The sequence below is a fragment of the Entelurus aequoreus genome, linkage group LG07 (genome assembly GCF_033978785.1).
Source record: "Entelurus aequoreus isolate RoL-2023_Sb linkage group LG07, RoL_Eaeq_v1.1, whole genome shotgun sequence".
In the NCBI taxonomy this organism is placed as follows: Eukaryota; Metazoa; Chordata; class Actinopteri; order Syngnathiformes; family Syngnathidae; genus Entelurus; species Entelurus aequoreus.
This window is the reverse complement of record NC_084737.1, coordinates 10327901-10347780: the sequence shown is the minus strand read 5'-3', so window position 1 is coordinate 10347780 and position 19880 is coordinate 10327901. Positions and strand designations below refer to the sequence as shown.

Below are 19880 nucleotides of genomic sequence, written 5' to 3'. Positions count from 1 at the left end.
CTTTATGAGGTAGGAGACAACGTCATCGGTGGCAGCCTCCCAGCGTACTGTGATGTCGCTGCTAGAGAAATTGGTCACCCTCAGGTCTGACGGGGAGGGCACCTTCACTGCGTGCACGAAGAGAGATGAATAACTTTGGGCGATACGGACTGATTGTGTGAGTCGGCAGGTGTCTTACAGGTGCTGACGTTACTGGTGAGGGCTGCAGAAAGGCCTTGTGGGTAGTGAGATTGGACTGACACCAGATATTTGGACAGCGAAGACAGGTTTTGCACCAGCAGTGAGTTCTGTCCTGTTACCTCCACCTGGAAACATTAAAGTAGTGTGGCTGCAGTAAGAGCACAAAATCAAACTTGAAGACTTTTTTAGTCATTGGAGAGTAACTTTACTGTATTCTATGACATGAGGTAGCAGCCATAAAAAGGCAGAACTGACAATGATTTTTGACCACAGTGATAATTAGAGACCATGATGGTTTATTTGTTTTGGCAGACCACAACTATAGGAGACTACATGAGGCGAGCATCAGGGTACACACTTTTATTTAATCTTTAAAAATGGTATTATCTTTTTGTTGTCCTGTCCAGCTACTCAGGCAAATCATATTGTTGATGTAGATACCCACATGTTTACTTTACAAAAGAGAAGTGTTGGATACTTCTCTTGTTGCCTTATTTGTATTGGAATTTTATTAAATGGATTTATATTAATGTTCGGAGCAGGAAGGGATAGAAAGAGAAAAAAATTAAGACGGGGGAATTGCGGGGACATGAGGGGGATAAGACAGAGAGACAACAACAACGACAAACACAACAATAACAGAACAGCATCAGCAAATACGATATGTACAAATATTAGAGATGTCCGATAATGGCTTTTTTGCCGATATCCGATATTGTCCAACTCTTAATTACCGATTCCGATATCAACCGATACCGATATATACAGTCGTGGAATTAACACATTGTTATGCCTAATTTTGTTGTGATGCCCCGCTGGATGCATTAAACAATGTAACAAGGTTTTCCAAAATAAATCAACTCAAGTTATGGAAAAAAAATGCCAACATGGCACTGCCATATTTATTATTGAAGTCACAAAGTGCATTATTTTTTTTAACATGCCTCAAAACAGCAGCTTGGAATTTGGGACATGCTCTCCCTGAGAGAGCATGAGGAGGTTGAGGTGGGCGGGGTTGAGGTGGGGGAGGCGGGTAGGGGGTAGCGGGTGGTGTATATTGTAGCGTCCCGGAAGAGTTAGTGCTGCAAGGGGTTCTGGGTACTTGTTCTGTTGTGTTTATGTTGTGTTACGGTGCGGATGTTCTCCCGAAATGTGTTTGTCATTCTTGTTTGGTGTGGGTTCACAGTGTGGCGCATATTTGTAACAGTGTTAAAGTTGTTTATACGGCTACCCTCAGTGTGCCCTGTATGGCTGTTGACCAAGTATGCATTGCAGTCACTTGTGTGTGTGAAAAGCCGTAGATTTTATGAGTCCAGGCCGGCACGCAAAAGCAGTACCATTAAGGCACGCCCCCAATATTGTTGTTTGGGTGGAAATCGGTAGAAATTCGGGAGAATGATTGCCCCGGGAGATTTTCGGGAGGGGCACTGAAATTCGAGAGTCTCCCGGGAAAATTGGGAGGGTTGGCAACTGCTCTGTACTTCTCCCTACGTCCGTGTACCACTCCGTACAGCAACGTTTTAAAAAGTCATACATTTTACTTTTTTAAACCGATACCGATAATTTACGATATCATATTTTAAAGCATTTATCGCCCGATAATATCGGCAGTCCGATATTATCGGACATCTCTAACAAATATGATACAAAAAGTGATAGCAAAGAAGCAGTTTGTGAAGTAAATATTAACACTAAAAATTGAGCTATACAAATACCAATGGAAACAGTACTATTGATAATGAATAATAACAATAATTACCTCTATTACCAACGGTACAATTGTTTCAAATGTAACAATAAATATATGTAATGAAAACTTCAAATACAAAAGAAAGCAGGGAAGAAAGAGAAGCGAACTGTATTAACCATGTAGATTGTTATAGTAACGATAGGTTAAGTGTGCCGTGTGTTATCCAGTTTCCCCCTATGAGAACAACGTTAATATATGTCTGATGAAACGTGATTATATGCGTGAGTGTATGCATGCATACAGACTTTTATTGAGGAAGAGCAGCGTGTGACGAAGATACCTGCTTGACTTCACTGCCATGGTTGGTGCTGTAAGTGATTCTGTGTCCAGGCACGTCCACGGCGCCAGAAACCCAGTTCACCCTTAGCATGCTGTGGGTCACCATCGGAAAGTGTACGCTCACAGGAGGAGGGAGAGGCACTACGAAAGAACAGAAAGGAAGTCGTCTGACAAGTCTCATGGCTGTGAGAGACATGAGCATCGTCTCGCATGGACAAGTGTCAGCAGAACACGTGTGGTGTAATGAGAACGTGACGAGAAAAACTTACATGTGGTGTCGTGAGAACATGAAGAGAAGATCTTACAGGTGGTGTGATGAAAGTGTGATTAGAAGAGCTTACATGTGGTGTCATTAGAACGCGATTAAAAGATCTTATATGTAACTGTAAACAGTATAATGATAAACCGCGGTAAAATTCAAGACGGTTAATAATACTGTTTAAATTTTTAATTACCGAAAAAACACTTGCGCCGTTAGGCTCAAGAAAACATGGCAGCAACTACACGGACTTTGCTTTGAAGATGTTCCCACCGAGTAAACGGAGCTAATTGCTTCGTTTCACTTCATTTCAATCGCTTCTCCATCTGTGGAGTCTCACCATGCAGCAGGCGATGTGTCGCGTACGTTGCCACAACCTGTTTATAAAGTCTTACGTTTGTTTATTGCTCTTGAGCCGCATGCGGCTCTTTAGTGCCGCCCTAGTGGCTCCCTGGAGAATTTTTAAAAAATGGAAAAAGATGGGGAAAAAATATTTTTTTTGTTTCAGGACAAACATGAAACAAACCTTCCCAATTGTTAGAAAGCACACTGTTTAATATGTTTGTGTGTATGCTTCACTGATGAGAGTACCGTAATTTCCGGACCATAAGCCGCACCTGACTATAAGCCGCACCAGCTAAATTTAGGGGAAAATACAGATTGCTCCATATATAAGCCGCACCCGACTATAAGCCGCAGGGTTTTGATGTGTAATTACCGTAGTATATAGGGGTTCCTGCTACCACGGAGGAGATTGTCGGGACAGAGATGACTGTTTGGGAACGCAAAGCGTCCCATTTATTAACAATAAATCTTTCAATCATTCAATCAAACTTTCACATCTTTGACATGGCGAACAGCATTCGTGCAGAGTACAAATAATACAACGGTGCAAAGTAATACAAAGTGCTCGCCTGTATGTTATCAAAATAACCAGCCTACCGGTATATGAAAAGTCAGTCTTTAATCATTGTGTCATCGTCTTCCTCCTGCGTACTAAAACCACCGAAATCCTCTTCGTCGGTGTCGGAGAAGAACAGGCCGTAAATAAGCCGCACCCTTGTATAAGCCGCAGGGACGAGAAGGAGGGGAAAAAGTAGCGGCTTATAGTCCGGAAATTACGGTATTTGGAGAACATCGTTTTGTCCTACTAATTTTGGCAGTTCTTGAACTCACCATAGTGTGGACTGTGACACAACAGTTTAATTACATGTAAAATCTTCCACTCCTTCTTTGTCTCATTTTGTCCACCAAAAGTTTCATGCTGTGCGTGAAAGCACATAGGTGAGCTTTGTTGACGTTATTGACTTGTTGGAGTTCTAATCAGGCATATTTGGTCAGTGCATGACTGCAAGCTAATCAATGCTAACATGCTATTTAGGCTAGCCGTATGTACATATTGCATCATTATGCCTCATTTGTAGGTATATTTGAGAAAGATATTTTGAGAAAGCGATGAGAACATCTTACATGTGGTGTCATGAGAACATGATGAGAACATCTTACATGGGGTAACAAGAGAAAGCGATGAGAACATCTTACATGTGGTGTCATGAGAAAGCAATGAGAACATCTTACATGTGTTGTCATGAGAACGTGATGAGAACTTACATGTGGTGTCATTAGAAAGCAATGAGAACATCTTACATGTGGTGTCATTAGAAAGCAATGAGAACATCTTACATGTGTTGTCATGAGAACGTGATGAGAACAACTTACATGTGGTGTCATTAGAAAGCAATGAGAACATCTTACATGTGGTGTCATGAGAACGTGATGAGAACAACTTACATGTGGTGTCATTAGAAAGCAATGAGAACATCTTACATGTGGTGTCATGAGAACGTGATGAGAACTTACATGTGGTGTCATTAGAAAGCAATGAGAAAATCTCACATGTGGTGTCATGAGAACGTGATGAGAACAACTTACATGTGGTGTCATTAGAAAGCAATGAGAACATCTTACATGTGGTGTCAGGAGAACGTGATGAGAACATCTCACATGTGGTGTCATGAGAAAGCGATGAGAACATCTTACATGTGGTGGCGACAGCAGTGACAGGGTCGCTGGAGTCTTCATGGTAGAGAGCATAAAGAGTGACAGAGTAGTCGGTGGCAGGAAGTAAGCCGCTGAGCTCCATCATGGTCTTCTCCGCAGCAAATTTCTCCTACGCGCAGAATAAAAATAAACGCTGTAAGCATGACTAGTAAATTATGAATCCAATATTTCATGACATGAATCTTGACTCCCAGAAATCTTTAAACCAAAGTGGTGAAAACAAGCCAGCTCCTTGAATAGCTCCCTTATTCAACTCAGCACCAACATTTAATACGTTTACCTGGAAGTTATGTGGAAACCAAGGCAAACACACATATTATATTTTCCTAAAGATCCAAAGAATAAATATATTATGAATACAAAATGTATCATTATTACTATCCTTGAATTACTACTAGCGTCATATTTACATATGACATGTTCATATTAACACAGTGTCACAGATTTCTCATCACTGCTACATTTCTAAGTACAACTGTGTGGAGGGGGGTGTGGTCTGCGGGCCTGCCGCAGAGCAGGGTGTGTAAGGACCGGCCTCGAAGCACAGCTGGCAGGTGATTGGATTACCCAGCTGGGGCTGATCATCCAATCACCTGCCATGCTTATTAGCAGCAGCCGGGCCGAGACACAGGGGTTGGAGTTGGAGTTATTATGCAGGCGTGCACTGGACATTGCGAGAGACTGAAAAGTCACAGAGCAGAACTGAAAGGTTGGGTGTGTTTTCCTAGCGTGTGTGCGCTGACAAATAAAAATACATTTCTAACACCAGACCTCCGGTACTACCTCCTGGGGTGCTCATTCGGCTTCTGCTCGGACCACAAACCCCTCCAGTGGCTTCACCGCATGAAGCATGCCAACGCGCGGATCACCGATTGGTATCTAGCTTTACAACCCTACAACTTCAGAGTGATCCACAGGCCTGGGGCGGGGTGTGTAAGGACCGGCCTCGAAGCACAGCTGGCAGGTGATTGGATTACCCAGCTGGGGATGATCATCCAATCACCTGCCATGCTTATTAGCAGCAGCCGGGCCGAGACACATGGTGTTATTGAGCAGACGCGCACTGGACATTGCGAGAGACTGAAAAGTCACAGAGCAGAACTGAAAAGTTGGGTGTGTTTTTCTAGTGTGTGTGCGCTGCCAAATAAAAATACATTTCTAACACCAGACACCCGGGCTATCGTGGAGGTTTTTCGGCATCAGGGGGACCCACGGGAGGAAGACATCCACAAACTGATCACCTTTATTATATTTTATTTATTCATATACACTTTGTTGTACAGTCTGCTGCTAAAATGCATATAATAGATGATCAACAATGAAACTTAAGGCCTGTTGTATTGGATTTGGAGATAATGGTGGTGACAAATATGGTACAAAACTCATCCATCCTTATAGTCCTCGGGTACTCACCTCTTTGGCGTCGTCGGGCTCCCCGTGGTCCAGTGCCGAGTAGAGGACCATGTACTCTGTAGCCTCGGATGCCGCACCCCAGCTCACTCGCAGCGTGCTATAGGAGGTTGGAGTCACCTCCAGGCTGCTTGGCATGGAGAGTGGGACTGAGAAAGAGGAGAAACATCAGCAACTGCTGACAATACGAGGAGATATCGAAATATCACATAAAGCGGTGCCAGTCTCACATGTGGTGACAGTCCCTCTGAGTGCGAGGCCAACATCGTGCTCATACACTGGGAAGATGGACACATGATAAAGCGTCTGCGAGGCGAGGCCTTGGAGCAGCACGGAGGAATGTGAGCCGGCCAACACCACCTTGAAACCAAAAAGACGGTCAAGAAACGAGACAGGGAAATATAGCACATGTTGCCGCTTGAAAAGAGTCATGAAGCGACGTCAGATCTCCAACCTCCTGAGCACTTTGTCCCTCTGCGCTGTGGTAAACCACCCGGTACTGCTGGACAGGCTTGGCCGGGTTGGTCCAGTGTAACGTCACCTCTCTGGAGCCCAGCTCGGAGAAGCGGAGGTCAGTGGGACTCGGGTATGAGAGGACCGGGTCTACAGTGGGCTCTGCTTCTACGTCTGCAGCGGCAAACATTTTGTCTTATGTCGTACAAAATGTGTGATATTATCTCATACACCAGTTATAAAGTGTTCCAAAACACTCACGGGTTAATAAAAACATGAATGCTAATGTCTGCGAAAGTGTGTTTTCATGTGCTGGTATGTACAGGGTCTCAGTGTAAAAAATAATAGATTGAAAATATTTTTAAAAAGTGCCCTACGCTTTATGACGCCGCGATCTGCTATCCTCCCACACAGAATGTGCACCAGTCGGGTCACCAGTCTGCTGAGCAGAGGGAAGTCGTTGACGTTGTAGACGTTGAGGTCCACAGGCTCTGAAGCCACGTGTCTCAGCTCGGCTTCATCCGCGTTTTTCACTCCTAAATGAACACAACACGCTCATCAATGGATTATTATATTTCATATTTGTGTAGTATGATGTATACAACACGTTCCATCAAATATACTGTAATAAAAACAATTATATTTAACAGATATAAGTGTCCTTGTATTAACATTGACAAACTTATGACTATTTATGTATGCTGACATGTACAAAACCCAAAACCAGAGAAATTGACACGTTGTGTAAATGGTAAATAAAAACAGAATACAATGATTTGCAAATCCTTTTCAACTTATATGCAATTGAATAGACTGCAAAGACAAGATACTTAACATTCAAACAGATAAACTTTATTATTTTTTGCAAATAATAGCTCATTTGGAATTTGATGCCTGCAAAATGATTAAAAAAGGCTGGCACAAGTGGCAAAAAAGACTGAGAAAGTTGAGGAATGCTCATCAAACACTTAATTGGAACATCCCACAGGTGAACAGGCTAATTGGGAACAGGTGGGTGCCATGATTGGGTATAAAAGCAGCTTCCATGAAATGCTCAGTCATTCACAAACAAGGATGGGGCGAGGGTCACCACTTTGTGAACAAATGCGTGAGCAAATTGTCCAACAGTTTAACAACAACATTTCTCAACCAGCTATTGCAAGGAATTTAAGGGTTTCACCATCTACAGTCCGTAATATCATCAAAAGGTTCGGAGAGTCTGGAGAAATCACTGCACGTAAGCGATGATATTACGGACCTTCGATCCCTCAGGCGGTACTGCATCAAAAAGCGACATCAGTGTGTAAAGGATATCACCACATGGGCTCAGGAACACTTCAGAATACCACTGTCAGTAACTACAGTTTGTCGCTACATCTGTAAGTGCGAGTTAAAACTCTACTATGCAAAGCGAACGCCATTTATCAACAACACCCAGAAACGCCACCAGCTTCGCTGGGCCCTAGCTGGTCTAAGATGGACTGATGCAAAGTGTAAAAGTGTTCTGTGGTCTGACGAGTCCACATTTGAAATTGTTTTTGGAAACTGTGGACGTCGTGTCCTCCGGAAGAAAGAGGAAAAGAGCCATCCGGATTGTTATAGGAGCAACGTTGAAAAACCAGCATCTGTAATGGTATGGGGGTGTATTAATGACCAAGGCATGGGTAATTTAAACATCTGTGAAGGCACCATTACATGCCAACTTAACTGGTTTTGGGGTTTGTAGATGGCCCAGTGCCTGCATGAACAGAACAGCCAATAAGGGCACAGTGAGGCCTCACAAGCCATGGTGCAGCGGAAGAATACATGCTGACTAAAAGTAAACAAATCGCAACATGGATTCTAATGGCTCACATTTACACAAAAACGGCAGAAAAATCTATCCTTAAATGTTAAATTGACGCTGTACACTCTTCATCCACTTTTACAGCATTTTTAATACAAAGCCAACAATACCTCACGTTGAGCCTCACCTACAGCGATGATCTCCACGCCGCCATTCTTCAGGCGCTTTGCGGCCGCGATAGCATCGTCCTGAGATTTACCATCCGTCAGGAGGACCACAAAAAAGGGCGTGTCCGACCTGGCGCCTGACTCGGCTCTCATGTTCTCCTCCATGACGTGGAGCAGCGCCTGGCCTACAGATGAATGCATGTTGTGTAAAATGAATAATATAGTATTTAATAGAGTTTCAGAGGTCAATTCATGTTTTGTAGGTATTCAAAATGGTATTTTATATACCGGTAGTATCAGAGGTCAATTCATGTTTTGTAAAGTAGTTAATACACTATTTCATATAGTATTAGAGGTAATAGTATTGATAATTACAAAAAAGCTAGATAATTAATTAATGAATAAGGTGTGGGAGTAATTAAGTATCAATTCTTCCAATTCTTTTTTTGGAAATGAAAACTCTTATCAATATGTATGCTTTTAATTGTTATGTGTTTTAATTGTACAGCACTTATTCTATCTACTGTATGTGCTTAACTGTATTGCTATTTTTCTTTTTATTATTATTAAAATGTTTTATAAATGTTCAAAACAAACATGTCCGAAATACATTACTATACTCTACTCTTGAAGTCAATTCATGTTATGTAAGTATTTAATATAGTATTTCACATAGTAGAAGAGGTCAAATCATGTTAGGTAAATATATTTCATTAGAAGTTCAAGTTCAAATTCATGTTATGTTAAGTATTTTATTACAGTATTTGTTCGTTTATTCATATAGTATTTTATGTAGTGTGAGAAGTCAATTTGTGGTTTTTTTCAAATAGTAATTTATGTAGGATAAGAGGTCAATTAAGTTAAAAGTTAAAGTTAAAAAAAGTTAAATTCATGTTATGTTAGTATTTAAGATAGTATTTTATGCAGTAGCATTGGTCAATTCATGTAAGGTAAGTATCTAAATTAGTATTCCATGCAATATCAGAGGTACATTCATTTAATGTTAAATATAATACACTATTTCATATAAAATCAGAGGTCGATTTGTGTTTTAAGTATTTAATATAGTATTTAATATAGTATGAGTGGTCAATTAACATTTTCTATTTCATATACAGTAGTATTTCATATAGTGTCAGAGGTCAATTGAAGTTATGTTCGTATTTAATATAATATTCCATGCAGTGTCATTGGTCAATTCATGTTAAAATAGTATTTCATGTAGTATCAGAGGCAAATGCATGTCATGTTCAGTATCAATTACAGTAGTTCATATAGTATCAGAGGTCAATTCATGTTTTGTAAGGATTCAATACAGTAGTATGAGTCAATTCATGTTTTCTATTTCATTGAGTATTTCATGTAGTATCAGAGGTCAACACATGTTATGTTAATATTGAATATAATATTTTACATAGTAGCAGAGGTCAATTCGTGTCATGTTAGTATTTAATATAGTATTCCATGCAGTATCACTGGTCCATTCTGTTAAGTATACAGAATATTTAAAATAGTATTTCATGTAGTATCAGAAGTAAATTCATGACATATTGAGTAATTTAATACAGTATTTCCTATCATATCAGAGGTAAATTTGTTTTATAAGAATTTCATATAGTATCAGAGGTCACATTTCCTAAGTATTTAATATAGTATTTCACGTAAGAGGAGAGGTCAATTCATGTTTTCTATTTCATATAGTATTTTATGTAGTATGAGATGTCATTTCAAGTTGTGTTGTCATATACCTTGGTATTTCATATAGTATCAAAGGTCAATTCATGTTATGTCAGTATTTAATACAGTATTTCATGGAGAAACATTGGTTAATTCATGTTAGGTATGTATTTAAAATAGTATTTAATGTAGTCCATCCATCCATTTTCACCCTGTACAAGTCGAGGTAAATTAATGTTTTGTAAGTATTTAATATAGTATTGTATATAGTATCAGAGATAAATTCATGTTTTGTAAGTATTTGATATAGAATTTCATGAGTATGAGGTCAATTCGTGTATAGTGAGTATTGTAGTATTTCACATAGTTTTAAAGGTAAATTGATGTTTTGACATGACCTGTAAAAGTGTTTCCTCCCTTGTATCTGAAGTTTCTTACTGCCTCCACCAGCTGTTGTTTGGTGGTGAAGTTGTTGAGCTGCCATTCTGTACGAGGGTCTCCACTGTACTGAGTCAGGCCTGGAAGAAAAACATGTGCCTACCGTTACCACATCTTTTGTACATAGACTCGGTGCTCATGTAGTTACAAGAGTACTATGTATTTACAAGCTGAGTACTGTGTATTTACAAGCCGAGTACAGTCAGTGTGTTTACAAGAGTACTGTAGGCTTTGTGCTTTATGTCATTCAGTTTATTAGTATGAAGTGAGGTGGTGGTTACCATTAATAAGAATGGCAGGGCCAAGCTCTACCAAGTGTACTCGGCCAGGAATGTGTCCCATCAAACATATAACCAAACTTAGGGCGTCCAATCTCTGGTGTGAATTAATATTAATCATAAAAATAATAAATAATTACTGGTAATGTAATTGTTTAAGTCATTATTCATATTATATTTATATATGCACCTTATTGCTTTTTTATCCTGCACTACCATGAGCTAATGTAACGAAATTTCGTTCTTATCTGTACTGTAAAGTTCAAATTTGAATGACAATAAAAAGGAAGTCTAAGTCTAATATTAACAATGTCACACATAGTTTTGCAGATGTGTGATGATACTTGATAATCATACTTGCCAACCCTCCCGATTTTCCCGGGAGACTACCGAATTTCAGTGCCCCTCCCGAAAATCTCCCGGGACAATCATTCTCCCGATTTCCACCCAGACATCAATATTGGGGGCGTGCCTTAAAGGCACTGCCTTTAACGTCCTCTCTCACCTGAAACCTTCACCCCTTAACAGCCGCATGCTGTCTAGGCGTCCGCTTTTCCTCCATATGAACAGCGTACCGGCCCAATCACATAATAATGTAGCGTTGGACGGGTTTAACAATGATCTTTACTCGAAGATGTCAAGAAATGCTGACACGTTGTATGATCTTTAAACTGGTTTAGTGATAACGCAAGGCATACTTGGTGAACAGCCATACATGTCACACTGACGGTGACCGTATAAACAACTTAGACTTACACTTAGACTTAGACAAACTTTAATGATCCACAAGGGAAATTGTTAAACACAGTAGCTCAGTTACAATGATGGAAAGGACAATGCAGGTATAAATAGACTAATATAGCTATAAAAAAATCTAACATATATACGAATATATACATAATATGTGTACAGAGTAATTTATATACAGATATATTATATTATGTCTATAACATATATACAATATAAACCAATGACAATGTACAATATTACAGTATATACAGTCTATATGACAGCAGCAGCATAAAATAGAGAATAGGTCCAGCAGGAAATAAAAAATAGACATTATAAACAAAGAGAAGTAGCTAACATGTCAGGTGTCAGGTAATAGGCAGATGTCATCTATTGCTGTATGGGGAGTGATTATTCAGCTGGATGGAGTGTGGAATGAAGGAGTTCTTGAATCGCACAGTGCGGGAAGGAAGTTGAAGGAGCCTGTTGGAGTATGAACTCCGCTGTCCCTTAATTGTCAGGTGGAGTGGATGGGCAGGATTGTCTATGATGGCCAGCAGTTTGTCCAGTGACCTCCTGTCCCTCACTGACACAAACGCCTCCAATTGCGTGCCAATAGTTTGGCCGGCTTTCCGTATCAGATTATCAATCCGGTTTGAGTCCCTTTTGCTGGTGCTGCTCCCCCAACAAACCACTGCAAAGTACAGTGCACTGGCCACAACAGACTGATAAAAGATCTCCAACAGCTTGCTGCACACATTGAATGACCTAAGCTTCCTCAGGAAAAAGAGTCTGCTCATGCCCTTCTTGTAAACAGCTTTGCAGTTGTCCTTCCAGTCCAGTCTGCTGTTCAAGTGGACTCCCAGGTACTTGTACTGCTCCACTACTGCCACCTCCCGGCCCTGGATCTTGATGGGCTCCACCGGGGTCACTCTCTTCCTGAAGTCGATGACCAGCTCCTTGGTCTTGTCCACATTAAGGACCAGATGGTTCGCCTGAGACCAAAGTCAGGGATCAGTGTCCTGTACCCCAATTCCCGTCCCTCTCCGATACACCCGACCACAGCAGAGTCGTCAGAGTATTTCTGCAGGTGGCAGGACCTGGAACTATACTGGAAGTCTGAGGTGTACAGGGTGAACAGGAAAGGAGACAGGACGGTCCCCTGTGGAGCACCTACACCACTGACCACAGTATCCGACACGGAGCTCCCCAGTCGCACAAACTGGGGCCTGTCAGACAAGTAATCAGTGATCCAGGAGACAATGGATGAACTGACACCCATCCTGAGCAACTTGTCACTCATCAGAATTGGCTGAATGGTGTTAAAGGCACTGGAGAAATCAAAAAACATGATCCTCGCAGTGCCCTTCCCACCATCCAGGTGAGAGTGAGCATGATGCAGCAGGTAGATAACAGCATCGTCCACTCCTACATGGGGCTGATATGCAAACTGTAGAGGATCCAGGGAAGGAGCCACCAGTGGCCTCAGCTGATTCAGCACAAGTATCTCGAGGACCTTCATGACCTGGGACGTCAGGGCTACAGGTCTGAAGTCATTTGAGCTCGATGGGATGGGCTTCTTGGGCACCGGCACTATGCAGGATGTTTTCCATAGCACTGGTATCCGTTCTAGCTTCAGACTCAGGTTTAAGATGGAGTGCAGGATCCCAGTTAGCTGAGCAGCGCAAGTCTTCAGGACCCAGGGGTTGACTCGGTCAGGGCCTGCTGACTTAGCTGGATTGACTTTCTCCAGCTGCCGTCTTACAAGTCCAGGTGTCAGACACACCGGGCTGGCATTCTCAGTGGGGGTGGAAGTGGGGAAGGGGAGAGGGGGGAAAAAAACGGCTGTGGCAGGTAAAAGAGAAGGAGGGGGAGGTGGGGGTGTGAGAACAGGAGTAGTGGGGGGAGGGCCAGTAAGGGGTGCGTTGCTAAATCTGTTGAAAAACAAATTCAGCTCGTTGGCTCTATCAGCAGTTTGGCTTTATTGTTGAAGCCTGTGATGGCCTTCATACCCTTCCAAACCTCACGAGTGTTGTTTTGTTGGAGTTTAGCTTCAAGCTTCCTTCTATAGGCATCTTTCCCTTCTTGAAGATTAACTTTGAGCTGCCACTGAATCCTCTTCAACTCATCCCGATCACCGGATCTGAAGGCTGGCTTCTTTTTATTTAGCAGCACCTTTAGCTGGCTGGTGATCCAGGGCTTGTTATTTGGGTAACAGTGGACAGTTTTTGTCGGGATGATGGAGTCCTCACAGAAATTTATATAGTCAGTGATGCAGTCTGTGATTTTGTTGATATCTGTCCATTGAGGCTTACAGAGTACTTCCCAGTCTGTAGTCTCAAAGCAGTCTTGTAAGGCTATGCCTGCCTCAATACTCCTCATTTGCACTGATTTAGTTGAGATGGGCTGCCTCCTCACAGTAGGAACGTAATGAGGTGTTAAAAGCACCAGATTGTGATCAGACCGTCCCAGGGGGGGCAGGGCAGTGGCTCTGTATGCATCTTTTGAATTAGCATACAGTAGGTCCAGAGTTTTATTTTCTCGTGTTGCACAGTGTACATATTGATGGAAAGTGGGTAAAATAGAGTCCAGAGAAACATGATTAAAGTCACCCGAAATGAGAATGAGGGCATCGGGATGTTTGGTCTGTTGCTTAGCAACAGCGGCGTGAATGGTGTCACAAGCAGCAGTTTCGTCAGCAGAAGGAGGAACATACACTCCAATGAAGATTACAGAAGTAAATTCCCTTGGCAAATAATATGGCCGAATTCCAACAGCCAGAAGTTCAATGTCCGGCGTACAAACACACTCCTTTACAGTAATATGAGCAGGATTACACCACCTCTCGTTCACCAAGATGGCAATCCCTCCGCCTTTTTTCTTACCGCTCAGGAGTGTGCTTCTATCCGCCCGTGAGGTTGTGAAGCCGGGTAGAGACGCGCTGTGGTCCGGGAAGTCCGCGTGTAGCCAAGTCTCCGTAAAGCACATGATGCTGCACACGGCGTACTCCTTTTGAGTTCGGACGAGCCCAAACAATTCGTCCATTTTGTTCGCCAAGGACCGCACGTTCCCCATGAGGACCGAGGGAATTGCAGGCTTAAATTTCCTTCTGCGCTCCTTCATCTTTATGCCGGCACGGCGTCCCCTGCGCTTTTTCCGTAGTTCCATGGGAAGGTCCGGCCGCGTTCCCCATAGCGCTGGTAAGGAGAGTGCAAACAGCTCCTCGCGTGTGTAAACAAAAGGTCTACTGCTCCGCTGATCAAAGCCAAACACAAAACGGCCCGAAAAGAAAAAGAAAAGTAACGAAAACACACAAAAACGCCCAAGAACCATAATTAGTGGTTTATGGAAGGTAAGAGATTAAAAAAAGGCAAGGAAAGTTAAGAATAATACCAAAAATAAAGTAAAATGAAAGGAATTCAAAGGAGCTACTGTGATGTGCTGCCACTCTTCCAGGCGCACTCAATGCTTAACTTTAACACTGTTACAAATATGCGCCACACTGTGAACCCACACCAAACAAGAATGACAAACACATTTCGGGAGAACATCCGCACCGTAACACAACATAAACACAACAGAACAAATACCCAGAATCCCTTGTAGCACTAACTATTCCGGGACGCTACAATAACATCTACGGCTTTTGGAGCTCAGTGCACAACTGCACACACAACAAGAAGGAGACGAAGCAGAAGAACAAAGAAGAGACATGGCGACGAAGAGTAAGAAGAAGAAATACGCTTGCAAGTTCCAAAATGATTGGAAAAAGAATTGAATTTCATCCAGAAAAGCTCGAAGGGGAAGGGGTATGCTGCCTGCACCTCAACCCCGCCCCCAACACCCCCCATCTCCCGAATTCGGAGGTCTCAAGGTTGGCAAGTATGTTGATGATGCACAATGTTACCTGTAAAGGTGAAGTCAACTGTAAAGTTATCACACGTCTCACCAATCTGAACGTGGTTGGGTCCGATGCGAAAGGGCGTCATCAGTCCCTCCAAGAAGTCCCGGACTCGCCTGAAGTTTGTGCGTCCGATGCTCCATGAGCCGTCCACCAAAAACACGATGTCTGCTGCGGCCTCAGTGTCGCACTCGAACGGTTTCCTCGGAAACGCCCCTTAAATAGAGTTGGAATACAGAAGGGACTTTTCACTGAAACTTTTATTATTGAGAAGAGTACACCTTTGCTCATGGGAAGGATATTTAGATGAAATGCAGCACACACGTGTCAGCATGACGTGTGCATGAACACGAGTTCCTCCTCCTTCGTGTAAATGCATGTTCCCTTGAAGTACAGATGACAAACGCGCCCTGCAGCTCAACATCACAGCTTTTCATTATCCTTTCGTGTAAACACTGTCATCACTGTCTGCTCTCAAGCCTCTTTACGTCCACACAGAGCTGCTACAATCATGCACCAGTATGCCTTTAATATTCATCTGACATGTTCCTGACTACAAGATGTAGAAACATAGGACTGAGTGTTACCTGGAAGTGTCTGAGTAGGAGCAGGTATCTTCTGAGGTTTCTCCTCGCTCTGTTTGCCCGCTGTGGTCTTCTGCTTCTCCTTGTTTTCCACTTTGGAACGGTCTTTCTTCCTCTTCCACTTGTCTTTGGGGGACTTGTCTGGGGCCTCGTAGGGGGCCGTGGGGGAAGATTCCGTAGATGTTGGCTCTGGTACAGCGAGGCAATAGTGGATTATAGGATACATGTTTTGATGATTGTCACCTTTAAGAGGAACTGCACATATGTGTTTCTTTTTTACGCATTGTAATTCCAGGGATGTGAGAACCCTTTGAGGAAAAAAAGGGGAAAATTGAGAAAAGACGAGGGAAATTTCTGTGTTGCCAAGCAAACCCCAAAATAAGATTTTGAAAATCCAGACTACATTTCCTGCAAATGGGTGCATTTCTATATGGCTAGGTGACATCATATGCAAATACTGTGTTAGCTTTCACTGTTATGCTGATGACACCCAACTCTACATGCCCCTAAAGCTGACCAACACGCCGGATTGTAGTCAGCTGGACGCGTGTCTTAATGAAATTAAACAATGGATGTCCGCTAACTTTTTGCAACTCAACGCCAAGAAAACCGAAATGCTGATTATCGGTCCTGCTAGACACCGACACCTATTTAGTAATACCACCTTAACATTTGACAACCAAACAATTACACAAGGCGACTCTGTAAAGAATCTGAGTATTATTTTCGACCCAACTCTCTCGTTTGAGTCACACATTAAGAGTGTTACTAAAACGGCCTTCTTTTATCTCCGTAATATCGCTAAAATTCGTTCCATTTTGTCCACTAGCGACGCTGGGATCATTATTCATGCGTTTTTTACGTCTCGTCTCGATTACTGTAACATATTATTTTCGGGTCTCCCTTTGTTTAGCATGAAAATATTACAGTTGGTACAAAATGTGGCTGCTAGACTTTTGACAAGAACAAGAAAGTTTGATCATATTACGCCTATACTGTATATACCTTTATATACCTGTATACATATTTACCTACTGTATATATATATACACATATACTGGCTCACCTGCACTGGCTTCCTGTGCATTTAAGATGTGACTTTAAGGTTTTACTACTAACATATAAAATACTACACGGTCTAGCTCCCTCCTATCTTGCCGATTGTATTGTACCATATGTCCCAGCAAGAAATCTGCGTTCAAAGAACTCCGGCTTATTAGTGATTCCCAGAGCCCAAAAAAAGTCTGCGGGCTATAGAGCGTTTTCTATTCGGGCTCCAGTACTCTGGAATGCCCTCCCGGTAACAGTTAGAGATGCTACCTCAGTAGAAGCATTTAAGTCCCATCGTAAAACTCATTTGTATACTCTAGCCTTTAAATAGACCCCCTTTTTAGACCAGTTGATCTGCCGTTTCTTTTCTTTTCTGCCCCCCTCTCCCTTGTGGAAGGGGGGGCACAAGTCCGTTGGCCATGGTTGAAGTGCTGGCTGTCCAGAGTCGGGACCCGGGGTGGACCGCTCGCCTGTGCATCGGTTGGGGACATCTCTGCGCTGCTGACCCGTCTCCGCTCGGGATGGTCTCCTGCTGGCCCCACTATGGACTGGACTCTCACTATTATGTTAGATCCACTATGGACTGGACTTTCACAATATTATGCTAGACCCACTCGACGTCCATTGCATCCAGTCTCCCCTAGAGGGCGCGGGGGGTCACCCACATCTGCGGTCCTCTCCAAGGTTTCTCATAGTCATTCACATTGACATCCCACTGGGTTGTGAGTTTTTTCTTGCCCTTATGTGGGCTCTGAACCGAGGATGTCGTTGTGGCTTGTGCAGCCCTTTGAGACACTTGTGATTTAGGGCTATATGAATAAACATTTATTGATTGATTGATATATCTAACATTTCTACTTTTTACCTTTAGACTTATTCTCATCAACCAACGTCTTTTGGCTGTCTTTTAGACACTTATACGTCCCACGTAATGTACCACAGAATTTTTTGTTTTTTAGTAGATGATTTACTAACATTGATAATGTTTTGTAAAAAATCTCATTTGGCAACTCTATCCTCTAACCACGCCCCCTTCGGGTAATATACTACTGGTGTTGTGACCTCTATTTACATCCGTCACGTCAAATATATACCTTCTCGCTGGCGACTATTAAATATTCTACAACTACAACACAACAGTGTTCGGATCATAATCATCCAAAAACGATTAGCAGCAAAGTGGACAGCTGTCAGCGTTGTGGCTCGGAGAGCGAACAACTAGCAAGCTTGTTTCAGTGCCCCCGATCATCTCCCCACTCATGGAGCGTTTTGGCATAAGGAACAGCGAATGAGGCTGAGGCGAGCTTTCAACATATTTTGTTGAGGTAGTATTTTTAATAATATTTCATTAAAAAAAAAAAATGCAGAAATGATATTTTGCTGCGAAAATGAATGTTTAAAAAACGGGGCTTTGCGTTATTTTGCGAAATTAACATGCCTGTAATTCGTAAAATACGGCAAGTACGAGGTGGCTAACAATGTAGTTAATTGGAGTATTCTATTGCAAACATAGGGCTCTCTAAAAACATCCAAAAAACCACCAGCAATACTCTATTTACATCTCATGACCTGAATATTACCTAAGTATTTGTCACGGTCCGGGCACGCGTCAGTGCGCATTTATCTGCGCGCAGCTCCAAGAGCGCGCAAAGCGCTCCCCAGACCAGCGGCAGCGAACAGCTGCAATCAATCGCTGGCAATCAGCACACCTGGGACTGATGAGGGCGAGCTGAATAAAGACCAGTGGACCCAAGCATCCTGGCCGGAACTTAATCCTGTTACGTTGTAAGCATCCCGTGTCTGGCTTCCCTCCGCATTCTGGATCTCTCCCTGTGACTTCCTTGATCCCACGTCTCATGCCCTTTTGTGTTTCCCGCAGTGCTTCCCGTATCCTCCATCTTTGCTTCCCATGTCCTCCATCTTTGAGCCTCGACTCTCCCTGGACTTTGGACTGCCTCCCTCGATCCTCGACCCCCGCTTGGACACGGACCTTCTTCGCCCCCGCTATAGCCCCCGACTTCCTGCCTGCTCACGGCCATACGAGCCTGCTAAGACCCTTTTGGACTCTTCTATCGCCCAACAGTCACGGTAATACACCACAATTAATTCCACACACCACATACACTTTTGGATGTAGTTCACACTCCATTTCCTTAGTTTATATTATTATTGTTTGATTATTATATATATATAGTGACTATATATATATAATAAATACATAGAGCTATATTTCCCCCTTGTGGTTATGTGCCGTCACAACTCCTCCTCCAACCGTAACAGTATTAGCGATATTGTTATTATAAGCGCTACCGCAGAGGAACTAGTTTTAGGTAGGTAACTAGCTTATTCTGCGACATTGACATATTGAGCCACTGAGCTGCTGCATCGCCTCTGAATCAGTGAAAGTTAATTCTAGATTACAAATCGTGCCTCTCAGCTGGATAGCAGAAGGTTGTTGCCATAAACCGAGAAGTTGCTCAACTGTGACGTCCAACTTAGAACCAGAGATGGCGAGAAAGACACGAAAAGGCGCTCTTTTGCAACACCTTCTTTTAAACCCTTTTTGAGGATTATGATTAATTCTTAATCTAAACCCGAAAATATAAACATCCCGTCAGTCGGCATCCCAGTGAGAGCAAATACTGTACAGTAAGGGATTGTTTTATTGAGTTCGTAGTTTGTATTTCTTGATTAGCACTTAGCAATACTGCTATATAATACTTAGTGTTTCACTAAAACTTAATCTTTTTAGCACGTAGCTAGCTCATCGTCCTTATATTCAGGCTAGTATCATCAATTGTTCCAAAGTTGTCTTTGTTGTCCCCAATGAAGTAGTAGTGTTGTGGTTGGAGGGAAAAGCGAACGTTGCGATGTGTCT

The 19880-nt window shown here is 42.5% G+C and overlaps 1 protein-coding gene across 1 annotated transcript in view; it reads right to left on the bottom strand.

The window, feature by feature from the left end:
* Positions 1–19880, bottom strand: part of LOC133653362 (collagen alpha-1(XX) chain-like) — a 95977-nt gene that overhangs the window by 37822 nt on the left and 38275 nt on the right. Inside the window, exons 6-17 of the mRNA XM_062052548.1 lie at positions 15956–16141; positions 15417–15584; positions 10421–10540; positions 8366–8530; positions 6770–6928; positions 6394–6566; positions 6170–6299; positions 5943–6088; positions 4509–4638; positions 2211–2350; positions 179–305; positions 1–107 (exon numbers count right to left, since the gene is read on the bottom strand). The exon at positions 1–107 is cut by the window's left edge and continues 33 nt beyond it. Of these exons, the coding sequence (XP_061908532.1) occupies positions 1–107; positions 179–305; positions 2211–2350; positions 4509–4638; positions 5943–6088; positions 6170–6299; positions 6394–6566; positions 6770–6928; positions 8366–8530; positions 10421–10540; positions 15417–15584; positions 15956–16141 (1751 nt within the window). The remainder of the gene's footprint in view (positions 108–178; positions 306–2210; positions 2351–4508; positions 4639–5942; positions 6089–6169; positions 6300–6393; positions 6567–6769; positions 6929–8365; positions 8531–10420; positions 10541–15416; positions 15585–15955; positions 16142–19880) is intronic.